This window comes from Manihot esculenta, chromosome 9 (genome assembly GCF_001659605.2).
Source record: "Manihot esculenta cultivar AM560-2 chromosome 9, M.esculenta_v8, whole genome shotgun sequence".
In the NCBI taxonomy this organism is placed as follows: Eukaryota; Viridiplantae; Streptophyta; class Magnoliopsida; order Malpighiales; family Euphorbiaceae; genus Manihot; species Manihot esculenta.
In genome coordinates, this window is record NC_035169.2 from 2,619,199 (window position 1) to 2,639,111 (window position 19,913).

The window sequence follows — 19,913 nt, forward strand, 5'->3', positions numbered from 1 at the left end:
AGCTTTTGTGCCCCGATCCTCCTTAGGAGGTCGGAGCTTGGCTATCCGACCATTTTTGTTTTCCTGGGACTTCCGGGGAATTCCGGTCTTTTTTGCTTATCCGGGAGATCATGGGGATCTCGGTCTTTTTATTTTCCGGGAGATCTTGGGGATCCCGGTCCTCTTATTTTCCCGGGAGATCTTGGGGATCCCGGTCTTCTTATTTTCCCAGGAGATTTTGGGGATCCCGATCTTTTTATTTTCCGGGAGATCTTGGGGATCCCGGTCTTTTTATTTTCCGGGAGATCTTGGGGATCCCAGTCCTCTTATTTTCCCGGGAGATCTTGGAGATCCCGGTCTTTTTATTTTTCGGGAGATCTTGGGGATCCCGGTCTTCTTTATTTTCCGGGAGATCTTGGGGATCCCGGTCTTTTTATTTTCCGGGAGATCTTGGGGATCCCGGTCTTCTTATTTTCCCGGGAGATCTTGGGGATCCCGGTCTTTTTATTTTCTGGGAGATCTTGGGGATCCCGGTCTTTTTATTTTCCGGGAGATCTTGGGGATCCCGGTCTTCTTTATTTTCCGGGAGATCTTGGGGATCCCGGTCTTTTTATTTTCCGGGAGATCTTGGGGATCCCGGTCTTTTTATTTTCCGGGAGATCTTGGGGATCCCGGTCTTCTTTATTTTTCGGGAGATCTTGGGGATCCCGGTCCTCTTATTTTCCCGGGAGATCTTGGGGATCCCGGTCTTTTTATTTTCCGGGTGGTTTTCTTTTTTGTGGGAGAATTTTATAGAGATAATCATATTGTGTAGACAATTTTATTTACTTATGTTTTGTAAAAATACAATATTTACAAATATTTCAAGGGAAATACCTCTTTAGGTGTTGGATGTTCCAGGCGTGGGGCTCGGGGTTTCCTTGCATATCCTCAATTCGGTATACCCCTGGCTTGACCACTTTTGTTACTTTGAAAGGTCCTTCCCAGGTCGGTGCTAGCTTTCCTGCGGCTGCTCTTTTGCCTGTGGCTTCCAGGTTTCTTAAAGTCAAGTCTCCCACCTTTAAGCTTCTCTCTCTAACCTTTTGATTGTAATATCTTGCTGCTCGTTGCTGGTAAGCAGCAGTTCGGATTTGGGCTTCTTCCCTAACTTCCTCAAGGGCATCTAGGTTACTTCTTAGCTTGTCCTCGTTAGTATCCTCGCTAACGAACTGGACTCGATGAGTGGGAATTTGTAGCTCAACTGGAACTACGGCCTCTGTGCCATACGCAAGTGCAAACGGCGTTTCTTTAGTGGGCGTTCTGGGAGTGGTTCGAAGTGCCCATAGGATACTATTGAGTTCTTCTGCCCAACTCTCCTTCGCGCCATCTAGCCGTTTCTTTAACCCTTGGAGGATAGCTCTGTTAGTGACTTCAGTTTGACCGTTAGTCTGAGGGTGAGCCACGGATGAGAACTTATGCCATATGCCCATGTTCGTTGTGAAGGCTCTGAAAGTATTGCAATCAAATTGCTTGCCGTTGTCTGAGATAAGCACTCTTGGTATGCCAAATCTGCAGATGATATGCCCCCACACAAAATCTATCATCTTGCGAGCTGTGATTGTCGCTATTGCTTCTGCTTCTGGCCATTTCGAGAAATACTCTACAGCCACCACCACAAATTTCCTTTGCCCCGTAGTCTTGGGGAAAGGTCCCAGGATGTCGATTCCCCATTGTGAGAAAGGCCATGGACTGGATATGCTTGCTTGAGGAGTAGCAGGGGCCCTGATGGCATTAGCGAATCTCTGACATACGTCACACCTCCGGACAAACTCTTCTGTTTCTTTTTTGACCGTGGGCCAATAGTATCCTTGTCTAAATATTTTGTTGGCTAATGTTCCTGCTCCCTCGTGTGCTCCACACAGGCCTCTATGTATTTCTTCCATTACCCTTGTAGCCTCTTCCGGGCTCACACATCGGAGCCATGGGCTGGACTTCCCTTTTCTGTATAAGGTTCCCCTGATCACTTGGTAATTGGCGGCTCGAGCTGCTATCTTTCTGGCCTCGTCTTTATCTTCGGGAAGCTCGCCCTTCTCCAGGTATTTGTATTTTTAAAAGCAGGTGTATGAATATACTGTATATATACTTCATCAGGGAGCTGCTCTAGTTCTTCTTTGGACAGCCGACTGAGTAGATCTGCCTCCTCGTTTTCATCCCGAGGTATCCTCTGAAATCTGACAATAATTCCTCGATTCGTGAGCTCGGCTTCCAAAGCTTTCGCTCTGTCAAGATAGCTTTGCATGACGGGGTCTCGGGCTTGATATACTCCTGTCATCTGGTTGATTACCAGCTGGGAGTCACTGTTTACCTCGAGGTCGGTTGCCCCTACCTCCAAAGCTACCAACATTCCATTCACCAGAGCTTCATATTCGGCAATATTGTTGGAAGCCTTGAACTTTAGTCGTAAGGCATAACATACTTTAAAGCCATCCGGCCCTTTAAGCATTATCCCAGCGCCACTGCCCCCAGAGCCTGATGCTCCATCTACATATAGCTTCCAGCTGAATTCTTGGGAAGGCTCTTCTTCTCCCTCTTTTCTTGGTATCTCTGAGAATGATCCCTCCTTCTCCTCATTGAATGCGCACTCTGCTACAAAGTCAGCCAGCGCTTGAGATTTTATTGCAGTCCGAGGTCGATACTCCAGACAGTAAGGGCTGATTTCCATGGACCATGCCAACATCCGCCCTGAAGTTTCCGGTCTACGTAGAATCTTCTTTAAAGGTTGATCTGTCATTACAACTCCTTGGTGACCTTCTAGGTAGACTTTGAATTTCCGGACTGCTAGCAACAAGGCGTAGGCTATCTTTTCAATTTTTGAGTATCTGACCTCAGCATCTCTAAGTACTTTGCTGACGTAGAAAACGGGTTTCTGTTCCCCTTCTTCCACCCTCACTAACACTGCACTGATTGCTTGTTCTGAGGCCGCCAAGTATATCAAGAGTTCTTCTCCTTCTACCGGACTACTAAGCACGTGAGGCGAGCTGAGATATTTTTTAAGCTCTATGAAAGCTTTTTGGCAGTCTTCCGTCCATTCGAAGTTCGGTACCTTCCTCAATTTTTTGAAAAATGGCAGGCACTTTTCGGCCGACCTTGACATGAATCGGTTGAGCGCCACTACTCTCCCGGTTAGTCTCTGGACGTCTCTTACACAGGTCGGCTCTGGCATGTTCAATATGGCTTTCACCTTCTCTGGATTAGGCTCAATGCCTTTTCCGCTCACCATGTATCCCAAGAACTTTCCTCCCCTAATGAAGAAGGCACATTTGCTGGGTTCAACTTCATTCTGTATTGGTCTAACACCCCAAATATCTCTTTCAAATCTGCTATGTGTTGTTGGAAAGTTATACTTTTGACCACCATGTCATCCACATACACTTCCACATTCCGGCCGATCTGATTTTTAAAGATTTTATTCATCAATCTCTGGTAAGTTGCCCTGGCATTCCTCAATCCGAAGGGCATAGCCCTGTAGCAGTAAGTCCCTTCTTCAGTTATAAATGAAGTCTTCTCCTCATCCGACTTTTCCATCGGGATTTGGTGATAACCAGACATAGCATCCAAAGAGGACATGTAATCAAAACCGGCCGTTGAGTCGACCATTTTATTAATGTCAGGGAGGGGGTAACAATCTTTAGGGCAGGCTTTATTCAGGTCGGTAAAATCTATGCACATCCTGTATTTGCCATTGGCTTTTTTGACTAACACAGGATTTGCTAACCACTGCGGGTACATAACTTTCCTGATAAATCCTGCCTCTTCTAACTTCTGGACTTCTTCCTGGGTGGCCTGCTGCTTCTCTCTTCCCATTACTCTTTTCTTTTGTTTCACTGGCTTGGCCTCGGGGAAGACATTTAGTTTGTGCGTCATCACCTTAGGGTCAATTCCCGGCATGTCTGAGGGCTTCCATGCAAAGGTCGGCGCGTGACTTCGGATTAGGGCCATTACTTCAACCTTCTGCTCTTTGGTGAGGCCGGCATTGAGACTGAAGACTTTGCTTGTCTCTGATTCTGACAAAGAGAAGGTCTCCAATTCTCCCACCGGCTCTGTCCGAGCTTCTTTTGTCTCATCCCTCACTTCCAAAACCTCCGAGTCAAGCGCTTCTTCAGTTGGGCTCGGTTCTGATACTGTGGCCAGATATACTGCTCTAGCCTCCTCCTGGCTGCCCCGGACTATTCCCACTCCTTCCTTTGTTGGGAACTTGAGTGTCAAATACCGGATGCTGGTGACAGCTTCAAAATCGAACAGCGCCGGCCTCCCCAAGATCACATTGTAGCACAATGGGAGTTTGACTACCACAAATACCTCGTGATGAGTGCGAGCTCTAGGCGCTTCTCCCAAGGTGACAACCAGCTTCACTTTTCCTTCAACGAGTACCGGCGCACCTCCGATCCCTTTAATTGGTGACTGGTCTCGAACCAGCTGTTCTTCCGGAATTCTCATCTGCTGGAAAACCCGGTATGGTAGTAAGTTGACTTTACTCCCATCATCTATCAGAATCTTCTTCACCCGAAAATTATTAATGACAGCCTCAATGACTAACGCGTCATCATGGGGCACCTGAATGCCCTGTGCGTCTTCCGGGGAGAATATAATGGTCATGGGAGAATGTTCCATGATCTGCATAACTTCACCATTGCTGGTCTCCCCTTCCCGGTTTCTCTTCTTACCTCGACGGCTCATCCGTCCTCCCGTTCCTCCGACAATCATGTTGATGGTTCCACTGGACCCATCATTCAAAGGCCCAACTCCTGTTCTCCTCGGTATCGGAGTTGCCGGACCGGTCTGAGGTCTCTGTCCCTCCGGTTTCTTCACAAAATTTTTGAGATGCCCCCTTTTTATCAACCTCTCAATCTCTGCAATCAGCTGAAAACAGTTGTTCGTATCATGGCCATGTGTCCGGTGGTACTGACAGTATTTGTCAGGGTTTCTTTGGTCTGCTTCCGACCTTAGGGGTTTCGGCCACTGGAGAAACTCCTTATCCTGGACTGCTATGAGCACCTCGGCTCTAGAGGCGTTGAGGGGAGTTGGCTTTTCAGGTACCCAAGGAGGGAGCGTTCTTGGCTCAAGAACCCAAGGAGGGGGAGGAGGCCTTTGATCCCTTCTCTCCCAGGCCTGCTTATACGGCTCGGGCCTCTTCCCATGTTTCTTCTCACGTCTCTCTGGCCTTCTCTCTTCCGGGACTTTCTCTTTACCTGCCATCCCTTTGGCAAATCGACTTGTTACTAAGGCATCATCCTGCCTTATGTACTTCTCCGCCCTCTTCATCAACTCAGCCAGCGAGGTCGGAGGTTTCCTGCTTAGGGAGCCAAAGAACTCGGCAGAGGTTGTCCCCTTCTGCATGGCCTCTACCGCTCTCCCTTCGTTGAGCTCGGGGATCTATAAGGCCTCCGTATTGAAACGGGTGACATATTCTCTGAGGGTTTCACCAGCTTTCTGTCTCACTGTTTCTAGATAGCTCGTCTTCCTATCTGTTGGCACCCCGGCTACGAACCGGCTGATGAAGTGGGTGGCAAGATCTCCGAAACTTTTAATACTTCCGGCCTCCAGGCTGTTGAACCATGCCCTTGCTGGTCCCGAGAGCGTTGTTGGGAACACTTTGCACATTAGAGCATCTGACAGAGTTTGCAACTCCATGAAAGTTTTATAGTTCATGACATGCTCTCTCGGGTTACCAGTTCCATCATAGGCCGCCATTGACGGCATCATGAACTTCTTAGGAACGGTCTCCTGCTGTACCACCTTTGAGAAAGGAGAAGAAGTAGGCAAGGAAGTTAGGCTCAGGTCTTTCTTACCTAGCTCGGCTAAGAGCTGCTCTTTCAACTTTTTCAATTTTTGGCTCATCTTCTCGTCCTCCAGGCTGTATTCCTCCTCTTCCTCTGCTTCCATTCCCGTCTCTATGGTTGTTTCAGCGGCATAGTTATCCGCCTCATCATTTTCTATCATCTCTCTCGCCCTTCTCCCATGGATTCGGGCCTGTGGTTCTTCTTCTTCCCTGGTTTCGTGGCTATTAGTTTGGAGGCGGTCGGAAGTGGGTCGGGGCTCATTGGTTCTGGGTTCCTCCACTACTGGAAGTGCATTTACTGGGGTGCTAAGGCCCCTCTGTTGCATTATCTGCCCCAACCAGTGAGCAGTAGTTTGTAGCTGGAGAGCCATGTTTTGGATGTCCTGGTTAGACAGGGTCATAGTGGGAGTATTCCCTGCCAAGCTTGGCGAGGGATTAAGGGGAGCAGGTGTTTGGTTATTCAACGTTGTAGGGCTAGAAAAAGAGAACTGCTGCCCTTCTTGGGCAGAGTTCAAGTCATTTGGAATGTTAAGGTTACTGTCTTGATGGTTTGCCATTGTGGATCTCAGTGGGTTTTGAAAGTGGAAACTCCGGTGATGAAAAGATCTCCTTCGTTTCCCACAGACGGCGCCAATTGATGATCTGAGATCCAATAGAATAGGGTTTTACAAGGGTTTTTGTATTGAATAATCAGACATAAACTTTCAGAGGAGGGGACTCCCCTTTTATACATTGTCTCGCTTACTGGTGACGTGTAAAGGCTTCTCCATGATTGGGACACGCGTCTCTGACATACAGATTCGGGTGTACGAGGGTATCAGCCGCCTGCTCCATGCGTAACGGCCTCTGATTCTCCCATGCGTACGTCTGTGCGGATCTGCCAGGCTGTCTGAACTGGGCTCCGGATATTGGACTGGGCCAAGAGTCGGGCCGGACGCTGAGCCCAAGAGGAGAAGGCTTGCTTGGCGCGGGCTGGGCCGGCCTGAATGAAGAAGCTTGGCCGAGCCCGGCAAGAATGAGCTAGGCTTGCTGGGTATGTCAGGTATGTGGGCCTCCATGTTATTGGCCTTTTGCTGTGATCAGGCCCCTGGTCTGGGGTAAAGAAATCCAGCGGTCATCAGTATTTATTTATTTTTAAAACGGAGTGTACATCTATTTATAAATCCATCAATGTCGGTTTATAAAATATTTATAAATAAATTATACATCTATTTATAAATTAATTTGTGATGAGTTGCAATACTTATCATTTTTTTTATATTAAATTTCATAATTTTACTATGATTTTGATGTAAAAATTTAATTTTTATTTGAAATTTGATTTTGAACAGATTTTGAGCTAAAAATAAGGAAAAGAACTAAAAGAAACTGCTTTTAGAGTTTTTTAATGATTGCAAGGTACAGCCTGCTCAAGACTGTAATCCAAGCCAACAAACAGATTCCAGAATTACTGTTTTGCCAGCTATACAAAATTCAAAACTATTTTAAATATATGCAAATAAAATTATATAGTCATCATAGGAATAGTAGATTTATTTTACTTTTTCTATTAAATTATGAATAATTATTTTTTTATTTAGAAAAAACTTATATAAAGGTTGATGTGGAAGTAGAATTTACCATCTCTTCTCATCATCTCCTCTCTTTTTCGGTTCCTTCTTAGCCAAATTCTTATTATTCTTCTTCTTCTTTTAATGTTTTGCAATTTTATTATAACCTTTATAGGCTAAACACTCTTACTCAATTAAAAGTTAATCAAATTGAAATTCATTTAAAATTATGAGATTATGTTCTTAATATCTGTTTATTTTATCTTTATTTTCAATTAATTTCTATTTTTGAGGAATACCACCTCCATGATTGTTCTTTTAAAATTCAAAAGGGTTATTGAATCTCCTTTGAAGACATCATATTGTTATTTAATCCAAGTAAGTTTAATTGGGTTAATACAAGTAGCAATTAACATATTTTTTATGTTAAGTAATTAATTAATTTGGTTTAAATAATTTGCTTATTATTATTGATCAAGTTTGAGTTATTCTCTTTCTATAGCAGTTAATTAATTAAATCTACACGTTTAATGGAGTTATTAATTAATTAAAAATTAATTTAAGCGTTATGTGGATTAATTTAAAAAAAAATTGGTAAGATTCGTTTATTTGAACACTATAACCACTAACTATCTTTTTAATTAACAATAAACTGCAAACCTTTTAATTTTAATTATCTTCAGCTGAATTTTAATTTGATTATTTGTTTCATCATTTTAATTATTATTTTCTTTCTTTAAGTTTTCTTTTTAAATCAATTTCTCCAATAACGATTTTATTCTTTTTTTTTATTTTCAACTATTCTTTTATTCTGCTTATCATCTAATTTAAATGAAGTTAAGGTATATGTAGATCAAAACCCTATCTGCATATTTTTTTTAAATTAAGTAAAAGAAAATCAGTTTTAATTAACGAATTTAACGCCCGTTTGTATTCATTAAATTTTACAAACGGATTTTATACTTGTTTACGAATCCGTTTACATCTATTTAATTTTACAAACATATTATATATCCATTTATAAATTAAATTGTGTTTATTTAATTTTATAAATGTATCACTCGAATACATTTATGTCTAATGCTAAATATGTGAAAAAAAAAATCAATATATCAATTCTATATTTAATCTTTATGTTAATTTATATTTTAATCAAATTTATTTATTTTTTTAATTTCAATTTAATACTTGATGAGTTGTAAAATTTACTATTTTTTTCATATTAAATTTCATTTTGTTATGATTTTGATATAGGCAATTGATTTTTACTTAATTTTAATTTTGGATAGGTTTTGAACAGAAAATAAGAAAATGAATAAAAAAAATACTGTTTTAAAACTTTTTTTAATTATAAAATACAACTTTACTCAAAATTATGACTTAATTTTGATGGACAGATTGTAATATTTCTGGTTTGCCCATTGTAGAGAGTTCAAAACTGTTTTCATATTCAAATACAATCAGATCAAAATTAAGATAAAAATTATCATAGGAGTAATAGTTTTATTTTACTTTTTCTTTTAAATAGTGAATAATTATCTTTTTATTTAGAAAAATCCTATATAAAGGCTGGTTTAGAAGTAGATCTCTCTTATATTCTCCTCTTCTCCACACCCTCTTTTTAGTTTCTCTTCAGCCAAGCGCTCCTTCCCTTCTTCTTTTATTTTTTACAATTTTGTTATAGTTCTTAGAGGCTAAACTCCTTCATTCAGTTAAAGGTTAATCAAGTTGAGATTTAATTAAGTTGTGGGATTTTATTTTTAATTTCTATTTATTTCAATTTCTTTTTTCAATTAATTTCTATTTTCAAATAACATCACCTCCTTTAAAAATTCAAGAGGTTTATTAAATCGAAAGATAATATATTGTTAATTAATCCAAGTAAATACGAAATTATTTAATTGTGTTAATACAAGTAGCGATTGATATATTCTTTTATGTTAAAAAACTAATTGATTTAATTAAAATATTTTGCTTGCATCAAATTTGGGTTCATTTTCTTAAAACTGTTAATTAATTAAATTTATACGTTTGATAAAATTATTAATTAATTAAAAATTAATTTAAGCCTATGTGAATTAATTTAATTTTAAAGAGGTGAAATTCATTTATTTAAACACTATAACTAAATAATGGGAAATTGAGTGAATATTTTTTTAAATTAATGAAGTCGTAAATTTTAATTTTAATTTTTATTCCATTTATATTCATTTAAATTAATGGTTAAATTTTTTTTTTTAAATTGGGGGTTGGAGGATTCGAACCTGAAACCTTCTCAGGTTTACTCGAATGGACCTAAGTCTGTGAGTGCATTAATGGTTAAATTTTAAATTTTATAAATTCACCCTCTAATTTAACCTTTAATATTTATAAACTTAAACTTATTATTAAAATTTTATCTCAATCTTTTCAATTGTAATTAAATTTATTTATAAATTAATTTTTAATTAAAAACACATAAAAAATAAATAATGAAAAACTGGAGAAACCTCTATTACCTCCCATCACACATAAAAAAATAAGATTAAGATTTCTGAAACATATTAAGATTAAGATTTTTACAAATTTTAATCAATTATATATTTATTTCAACATATTTTAATGGATTTTTTTTAATTAGTTAAATTTTATTGTGAAATATTAATTAATTTTTTTTCAGTGAAATTGTTAATGGTTTTTTAATTTAAAAGAAATTTTAACTTTAATTTTAATTTTAAAAAATTAAAAGAAAGCTAGGTCCAAAACATCCTATGTACTGTTTATGCAGTTTAACCACTTATCCATTCATCCTTCTCTATCGACTTCCCAGAAACCATAACCCATCCCCGCTCTACACTGTTATAAGGTACAGTTATAATAATTTAATATTATAATAATATAAAATAATTAATTTAATTTGTTATTAAATAATATTTTTATATGAAAAATTAATAAAAAAAATACAAAATGTGGTGCATATAAACAACTGGTAATGCATTCCTTTACCAGCTGGCAGAGAGCCTTCCTTTTCCGATTCTCTATTTCCTTTCCTCATTCCCAATCTCCCATCCATCCCTAAAAACAACTGACGAGAGATCGATGATGATGAAGATGCCTTGGAGGAGGAAGAGCAGGAGCTTCCATCTTCAGCTACAAGGAGCAATCGGTACCATTCAATCTCCCTTCCTATTCTTATTTACCAATTATTGCCATTCTTCTATTTCCACGCTTGAAGATGCACGCTTCTTGACAAATAACTTCAAATCTGCTGCTTTTACCCGCCTTGATGATGCCATTGCTTCCTTTAATAATGTAATTCATATGAATCCTCTGCCTTCTAGGGTTCATTTTAATAGATTCTTATCTGCCCTTGTGAAAATGAAACAATATCACACTGTCCTTTCCATGTCCAAAACAATTGAATTGGTAGGAATCTCTTACGATGTTTGTTCTCTTAACATCTTAATTAATTGCTTCTGCCGTTTACATCTTGTGGATTTTGGCTTCTCTGTTTTCGGGAAGATGTTCAAATTCGGATTGGAGCCTACCACTGTGACATTTACTACCTTAATTAATGGGCTATGTATGGAGAGTAAAATCGATAAAGCAGTGGAATTTTTCGATGATATGGTTGCACGTGGTTATCAACCTAATGTTTATACTTACAATGTGATGGTAAACGGAATGTGTAAATTTGGGAAAACAAACGTGGCTATTGGGCTGCTAAAGGGAATGGCTGATAGAGGTTGTGAGGCAGATGTTGTGACATACAGTGCAATCATTGACGCCCTTTGCAAAGATGAGCTAGTTGGTGAGGCTTTAGAGCTCTTCTCTCAAATGAGGAATAAGGGCATTTCACCTGATGTCATCACTTACACTGGTTTAATTCATGGTGTTTGCAAATTAGGCCAAAAGAACCAAGCATTGGCCTTGATGAATGAAATGGTGGAGAAAAACATATTACCAAATGTTTATACCTTCAGTGTATTGATTAATGCTCTTTGTAAGGATGGAATGGTTTCAGAGGCTCAAAATACATTCAATGTAATGATTCAAAGAGGTGTGGAGCCTAATGTGGTCACCTACACTTCCTTAATTGATGGTCTTTGCATTTCAGGCCAATTCAAGGAAGCTTTGGCCTTGTTGAAAGAAATGGTGGGGAGGAACATATCCCCTAATGTTTTTACCTTCAATATATTGATCGACACTCTTTGTAAGAAAGGACTGGTTTCAAATGCAGAGAATATAATCAAAATAATGATTCAAAGAGGTGTGGAACCTGATGTTGTCACTTATAATTCATTGATGGATGGATATTGTCTGTGCAAGCAAATTGATAAGGCTAGAAAGGTATTTGATCTGATGGTGACCAATGAAATAGCTGACATTATTAGCTACAGCATTTTGATCAATGGATATTGTAAGTGCAAAATGATAGATGATGCAAAGGATATTTTTGTTGAAATGTCTCATAAAGGTTTAGTTCCTAATGCTGTTACTTATTCTACTCTTATAAAGGGTATGTTTCAAGCAGGGAGGCCCCAAACTGCACAGGAGCTCTTTAAGAATATGTGCTCTCATGGTCAACAGCCAAATATAGTAACCTTCTCAATTATGATTAATGGCTTGTGTAGACAGGGGAATCTCAATGAAGCACTCACCCTATTGAAAGAAATGGAGGAAAGTCAGTTGAAGCCTGATCTTGTGACCTATTGCATTCTGATCAATGGTATGTGCAAAGCTGGCAAGATTAATGATGCCAAGGAACTGTTTTCTAGTCTTTTTGAAAATGGTTTACAACCTAATGTTCATATATATAGTGCAATTATGAAAGGACTCTGCCAACAAGGATTAATGGATGAAGCGTATAAGGTATTTAAAGACATGGAAAAGGGAGGATGTTTACCGAATAATTTTTCTTATAATATCATCATTCAAGGGTTTCTCAGGCATGAGGATTTACCAAAAGCATCAGAACTAATCAACGAAATGGTTGATAAGGGGTTCTCTGCTGATGATGCTACCACAGAATTGGTAGCACATTTGTCGCAGAATAATGATCTCATTCTAAGCAAACTACGAAATCGTTCTGAGGCTTCTAAAGCTGTGCAATGAGGGATCAGCAAACTAAAGTTATATCTTGACCATTCAATGGTGTCTTGGAGATAAACTTGGTAATTACCTTCTTCAAATGTAGTAGATATGTAATTTAACTAACTTCAAATTTGATTTCTAATTTCAATCAGATGTGATTCTCTTCCACAAAACGAAAATTTCTAACACTGTAAATTACCTGCAATGGAAACCATGATATGTGTGTGCCTTTCACTTGAACTCAGACATGGACTAGATCTCTTTGGATATAAGATTGTTGATGAATGGAGGTCAGATTTCTAATGATCAAGTTGCTGGTAAACCCACCATCTTCCTTACAATTTTTTTTTGGGCTGCTACTGCAGCCTTAACTTGAGAGCTCTGTCCTAAAAATGAGTTGAGAACTAAAACTAATTGATTCCATGCTATAATGCTTAAGAATCTTGATCTATTTTACTTTTGTGCTCAATGACCTTTTAAAATGCTATCATTTTTCGGTAAACATGCTGCCTTAGGACAATAACTTGGAGATTTTATCATATATTTTGATTTTTACCAGTAAGAATGCAGGTGTTAAATCAGTGAACTAGCAGGTGTTAACACCTGCTTTCTGTATCATTTTACCAAAGCTACTCGTGCCTGTTTCCGTCCATTAGAATTTAACACCTACTAGTTTATCATATACATGCATTACTTTTAATAAGTTTATGCTCCCAAAATGGTTTCTATTTATTGCTAGTTTATTACTCGTAGTAAGTTTATGCTCAAAATAATTTCTATTTATTGCTCCTTGAGTTAATACTTATAACTTGAACTAGAGTTAATACTTACTCCTTGAGTGCAAGTTTTAACACCTACTTGTTGAGTTTAAGTATTAATTTGAGTTTTTGCATCAGGTACATCTGAGCTTGAGCATGGTGCAGTATCTCTTCCACCAGTCCACCGGGTCTTTTCCCGCATGCCTGAGATGAAGATGGATTAGATGAGCAAATCGAGGATTTTTGTTGATTACTTGTTGTATACATTTTGGGGGAACTATTTATTTTGACATTTACTACAAAAATATACTTTTAATTATATATTTTTTGTGGTTGTACTAGATTATTTATGTTCAATTTTAAGTTCAAAAGACTTTTCTTTTTATTATAATTGAATACATTAGATTTGTGGTTGATTTGTGTTATATTATGTATTTAATAGGTTGGTTTTGTGATATTTGTAATTATTTTGGATCAGTTAAATAAAAATTGCAAACGAAAATGCAATTGAAAATCTGGTTCAAATTTCGTAAAGGGTGTAAAGAAGCAACATTGAGTCACTTCGCTTTGTAGATGATTTGTTTTTGTTTTGTCATGGGGCTAGGAATTTGGTCTGTGGGCTTGGAGAGGCCTTAAAGTTGAGGAGGTTTTAGTATTGCAAGTAAATGAGTCTAAGAGCTGTGTTTATCTTGCAAGAGTGCTAGAGGAGATGAAGCAACAAACTCATGTAAATTAGCTCGTTATGTAAATTATCTGGTTAAGTAGCCTGAGTTTAACACAGTAACAGAAATAAATTTCTGTGTATATTTTTATGAGCCAACTTAAATTTTCTAAAATTCACCTCTACCTTTCAAACTTACAAATATTCGGATAGAACTTACAAATATTCGGATAGTAAAAATACATTTTTTACAAGCTTGTAAGTTAATTTTTATATATATTTATTTAACTAAAATTATTTAGTTTTAAATTTAGAGTTAATTGTTAAAAAAATTCTATACTTTTAATTTTGTTACAATTATACCATATATATATATATTTTTTTTCAATTAAACTCTAACATTTTAAAATTGTTGCAAGTACACCCAACAGTTACTTATGTCATTAAAAACTAACCATTATTCATGCCGTTGAAAAACTAATGGAAATGCTTCGTCACTCGGCCATATTGCATGCCACGTCAGTAAAGTTTATAATTAATCGAAAAAAAAACTCTATATTTTACTTTTATTACAATTTTATCCAATATTTTTATTTTTTATCAATTAAACTCAATCTTTTTAATATATGACTAAATGCACCCTGTATAGTTGAAAACTTATAAAATTATAAACAATCCTTTTAATATCTGATTAAATACACCCTACCATTACTTGTATAATTAAAAACTTACAAAATTATAAAGTTAACATTTTTTACTATTAAATGTATTTAAAAATTATTATTTATATTATTATTTAATTTTTTTATTTTTATCAATAATTTTATAATAATAATTTATCTTAATTTTATTTTGACTAAAATCGTTATCAATCGATTTTTCTTGAATTTGTCTAATATGCTTAATATTTTAGCATTACTTTTAAAATTATCATTAAGAAAATAATTTTATTAAATATATTAGTTATAAAGAGTTAAAAAAATTAAAATAATATGTAAAATGATTCAATTTAAAAATTATAAAATAATTTTTTATGATGCTTTTTTTTAATTACTCTTTTAACTCTAAAGTATAATACTAATCCACTACTTTTTTCTAAATTATACTAATATTTAGAGTGAATTTCAAGAAAATTAATAATATATAAATTAAGTATTTAATTGTCTAGCCTAACTTGGTTAAGAAACTAAAAATATATATAATTCATCTGAAATTATAGATTTGGTCATCACTCCTCTGTCTCCTAAAAATAATTATTAATAACTTTTAGTTTTATTACGATTATACTTTAAACTTTTAAACTATTATCAATTTTACCGTGAAATTTGCTTATAATTATTAATAACTTTTAGTTTTATTATCGTTATACTTTAAATTTTTAAACTATTATCAATTTCATTGTAAAATTTGCTGATGTGGTATTGACATAGCGAGTGATGTGGCAATTTTGTTAGTTTTTAACTATACAAATAATGATAGGGTATAATTGGAATAATTTTAAAAGATTAGGATTTAATTGAGAAAAAAAAGTATAGGGTGTAATTACAATGAAATCAAAATTACAAGATTTTTTTGCCCATTAACTCTTAAACATATTAGTTTTAAACTAAAAATCATTATATATATACATAAATTGAACTGCTCATGAATTATTCGATACTAAACTTGATAAAAACTCGACTTGTTTAAGTTCTTTGCTAAATAGGTTAAATTTGAACTTATTAATATTCAGCTGGAATTCGAAATAAGTAAAAATTGAGTTCCGTTCGACATCAAAAAAATTTTAAAAAATTAAATTTGAACTTTTCAAAATTCGGATCGATTCGTTCACACCCTAGCAGTAGCTCCTCCATCCAGTCCTTTCTTGTAAGTCTCAGACAAAGAAAGATTAGATGAGGAGATAAAAAAATCTTTATCCATTACTTGTGGGTTATTTGTTATTTAAATACTATTTAGTTTTACGATTACAATAAAAATATTTTTTTAATTATAAATTTTAAAATAATTTTTGATTTATTGTTTCAATACACTATATTTGTAGTTGATTGTATTATATTATACATTTAACCTATTGAGTTTTTGATATTTACAATTGTTTTAGATTAGTGGCATAAAAATTACAAATAGAAATACAAATTCAAAGTATATTTATAAAATTATAAATAAATATTTTATTACATTTGTAAACGGATTGCGTCCTATATAATTTAGCAAACAATGATCATAAATAGATATGTTTAAATTAAAAATGGAATTAGTCTTTTGTATGATTAATGAATTTATAAATAAATAAATTATTTGAATTTCAAATAAATTTTAGACATCTATTTCAAATAAATTTCAAATAAATTTTAGTCTTTTGTAGGATTTGAACAATATAAATAAATATAAAGGCTGGGGGAGAAATAATAGGATTGCAAAAAATATATAAGATAATTTATTATTATGAAAATAAATGAATAATTTTATTTAACGTTTATTCGCTAATAAAAATTAATATTTCAATATATTTTATAAAATTCTAATAATGTGATATGAAAATATATACAATAATTTAATATTAGACTAAAAAGGAATTAGTTTTATTTAAATTAATTAAATTAATCAATACTTTGAATAAATTTCAACTTATAAAATTATAGTAAAAAAATAAGAATTCTAATATAGGAATAAAACTCCTTATACATTATTTATATAGGAATAATATTAATAAATTAAACTAATATTATGTTTTTAATGGAATAAAATAAAATGATATAAAATATTAATGTTGAAATTCTAATAAATTTTTAAAGTTAGTTTGCAGTAAAATTAATATAATAAACTTAATTTAATTAATTAAATAATAATTTTAATTGATTAAAATATATATACATAAAAAATTCATGTGATTAGTTAAAAAATAATAATTTTAATTGAATGAAATATAAAAGTTTAATGTAATCAATTTTAATTAAGGGTCAACTATATTTATAAATTTATTATATTAATGAATAATTAAATTTGATTAATTTAAAATTATTAATAATAATGATAATTTATATAAAAAAATCACGATATACATAACGAGTTAAATATAAAAAATTAATATATATATATATATATATATGTGGAAATAATAGATGGAATAATAGAATTTTCAATAATAAACATAGTTAAAATTGATAATTAAAATTAGCTATTTATTTTTATTTGTTGAAAGAAATAAAAAAAAATATTATTATCTAAAATATTTAATTTAATTGGTTAAAATTATTTTCCTTTTATTATAAAATCTATTTTATGAAATATATATCTACATCACATCTACGGTCACAAATTTTTTTGAGACTATTATATTTTTTATATTCTTTTTTGATATATATATATATATATAATATTTTTTAGTATTTTTTGTTTGAAAATTCATAGAAAAAAAAAATAGCTACTATAAACGTAATGGACCATATTAAATCTAATTATTTATTTTTTCATCCTTATATTTTAATTGCGTGATTATTAAATTATTAAAAATATATAGCGAAAAGTAAAGGGAGATAAAAAAAATATTCTCATATAAATTAAACTCTCAAGATATATATTTTTTGTAAGGTATTTTGATTTTACTTTTTTTATTATTTATCTTATTATATAAAATTAAATAATATAAATTTAATTTTTATATGGAAATTAATTTGTTATTAAATAATATATATAGCAGTTTAGCAAAAATAAATTATTATTATATAAATTTAATTTGTTATTAAATAATATTTTTATATGAAAATTTAATGAAAAATTACAACGAGTAATGCATTTCCTTTACCAGCAGGCAGAGAGCCTTCCTTTTCCGATTCTCTATTTCCTTTCCTCATTCCCAATCTCCGATCCATCCCTAAAAACAACTGACGAGAGATCGATGATGATGAAGATGCCTTGGAGGAGGAAGAGCAGGAGCTTCCATCTTCAGCTACAAGGGGCAATTGGTACCATTCAATCTCCATTCCTATTCTTATTTACCAATTATTTCCATTCTTCTACTTCCACACTTGAAGATGCACGCTTCTTGACAAATAATTTCAAATCTGCTTCTTTTACCCACCTTGATGATGCCATTGCTTCCTTCAATCATGTAATTCATATGAATCCTCTGCCTTCTAGGGTTCATTTTAATAGATTCTTATCTGCCCTTGCGAAAATGAAACAATATCATTTTCTAGTCTTTGCATTTCAGACCATTTCAGACCATTTCAGGGAAGCTTTGGCCTTGTTGAAAGAAATGGTGGGGAGGAACATATCCCCTAATGTTTTTACCTTCAATATATTGATCGACACTCTTTGTAAGAAAGGACTCGTTTCAAATGCAGAGAATATAATCAAAATAATGATTCAAAGAGGTGTGGAACCTAATGTTGTCACTTATAGTTCATTGATGGATGGATATTGTCTGTGCAACCATATGGATAAAGCTAAAAAGTTATTTGATCTAATGGTGACCAATGAAATAGCTAACATTTTTAGCTACACCATTTTGATCAATGGATATTGTAAGTACAAAATGATAGATGATGCAAAGGATATTTTTGTTGAAATGTCTCATAAAGGTTTAGTTCCTGATGTTGTTACTTATTCTACTCTTATAGAGGGTATGTTTCAAGCAGGGAGGCCCCAAACTGCACAGGAGCTCTTTAAGGATATGTGCTCTCATGGTCAACAGCCAAATATAGTAACCTTCTCAATTATGATTAATGGCTTGTGTAGTCAGGGGAATCTCGATGACGCACTCACCCTATTGAAAAAAATGGAGGAAAGTCAGTTAAAGCCTAATCTTGTGACCTATTGCATTCTGATCAATGGTATGTGCAAAGCTGGCAAGATTAATGATGCCAAGGAACTGTTTTCTAGTCTTTTTGAAAATGGTTTACAACCTGATGTTTATGTATATAGCGCAATTATGAAAGGACTCTTCCAACAAGGATTAATGGATGAAGCCTATAAGGTATTTAAAGACATGGAAAAGGTAGGATGTTTACCAAATAATTGTTGTTATAATATCATCATTCAAGGGTTTCTCAAGCATGAGGATTTACCAAAAGCATCAGAACTAATCAACAAAATGGTTGATAAGGGGTTCTCTGCTGATGTTGCTACCATGGAATTGGTAGTACATTTATCGCAGAATAATGATCTCATGGACTAGACATGGACTAGATCTCTTTGATATAAGATTGTTGATGAATGGAGGTCATGTATTTCTAATGATCAAGTTGCTGGTAAACCCACCATCTCCTTACAATTTTTTATTGGCTACTACTACAGCCTTAACTCGAGAGCTCAGTCCTAAAATTGAGTTGAGGACTAAAACTAATTGGTTCCATACTACAATGCTTAAGAATCTTTATCTATTTTTATTTTTGTGCTCAATGACCTTTTAAAATGCAATCATTTCTCTTGTAGGTACTTGCAAGGATATGATTACAACTTCACCTTTCTAACAATAAAGGTATAAGCAATTCTTTTTTGCTTAATTATTCTATTTTTAATAATAATGAAAATAATGATTATAAATCAGTGTGCTTTAATTGAGAATTGATTTAACAATTAGACTACACTATAAATGCAGGGTGCAGGATATACTGTCTCATAGTACAAGGTAGGAGAATGACTAGACTTCTACAGCTGTTAGTTGGATGAAATGTCACTAAAATTATACACAACAGAAAATGTTATGGGAATTGAGGGAAAAGCGAACATCCTCTTTGTCACTTTTTTTTTTTTTTTCTAGTCATCATGTTGGGTATATATATATATATATATATAGATCCTTAATTTCTTTTATTTTTCTTCAAGTCAAATTAGTGAAATGATTGCATTAGCATCTAATAATATGAAGTTCACAATCTTTTCCAATGAAATCAATTTTTTAATATGAAAATTTGAATTTTGGAAATGCTTGTGGAAGGTATATATATATATTCTTCCCTTTGAGATTCTTTACTTTGTGCCAAGTTGATTGGATGTACTGTTTGAAATGTTAGTTAAGTTAGGCAAGAAAAGTTGTTTTGGTTGTTTCTTTTCTCCTTTCAGCAGTATAT

At 34.1% G+C, this 19,913-nt stretch overlaps 3 protein-coding genes across 4 annotated transcripts in view; all 3 read left to right on the forward strand.

The window, feature by feature from the left end:
- Nucleotides 1-19,018, forward strand: part of LOC122724555 (putative pentatricopeptide repeat-containing protein At1g12700, mitochondrial) — a 30,808-nt gene extending 11,790 nt beyond the window's left edge. The window contains exon 2 of the mRNA XM_043959816.1: nt 18,073-19,018. Within this exon, the coding sequence (XP_043815751.1) occupies nt 18,073-19,018 (946 nt within the window). The remainder of the gene's footprint in view (nt 1-18,072) is intronic.
- LOC110607231 (putative pentatricopeptide repeat-containing protein At1g12700, mitochondrial) overlaps nt 1-19,322 on the forward strand; it is a 35,161-nt gene extending 15,839 nt beyond the window's left edge. The window contains exon 3 of the mRNA XM_043959735.1: nt 19,276-19,322. The gene's annotated coding sequence lies outside the window, so the exon portion shown is untranslated. The remainder of the gene's footprint in view (nt 1-19,275) is intronic.
- LOC122724527 (putative pentatricopeptide repeat-containing protein At1g12700, mitochondrial) lies at nt 10,308-13,592 on the forward strand. Of its 2 annotated transcripts, none has more exons than XM_043959738.1 (2): nt 10,308-12,500; nt 13,317-13,592. In XM_043959738.1, the coding sequence occupies exon 1, from the start codon at nt 10,426-10,428 to the stop codon at nt 12,439-12,441; it is 2,016 nt and encodes a 671-aa protein (XP_043815673.1). In that variant the 5' UTR covers nt 10,308-10,425; the 3' UTR covers nt 12,442-12,500; nt 13,317-13,592. The 2 variants fall into 2 exon arrangements, with proteins under 2 accessions (XP_043815673.1, XP_043815674.1); XM_043959739.1 differs by lacking the exon at nt 13,317-13,592 and having other exon boundaries at nt 10,308-12,055; nt 12,147-12,290.
- Nucleotides 19,323-19,913: the final 591 nt, after the last annotated feature.

Bases quoted from the DNA above. Each gene is read 5' to 3' on its own strand.
- LOC122724527 (XM_043959738.1), top strand. From the start codon at position 10,426: ATGATGATGAAGATGCCTTGGAGGAGGAAGAGCAGGAGCTTCCATCTT.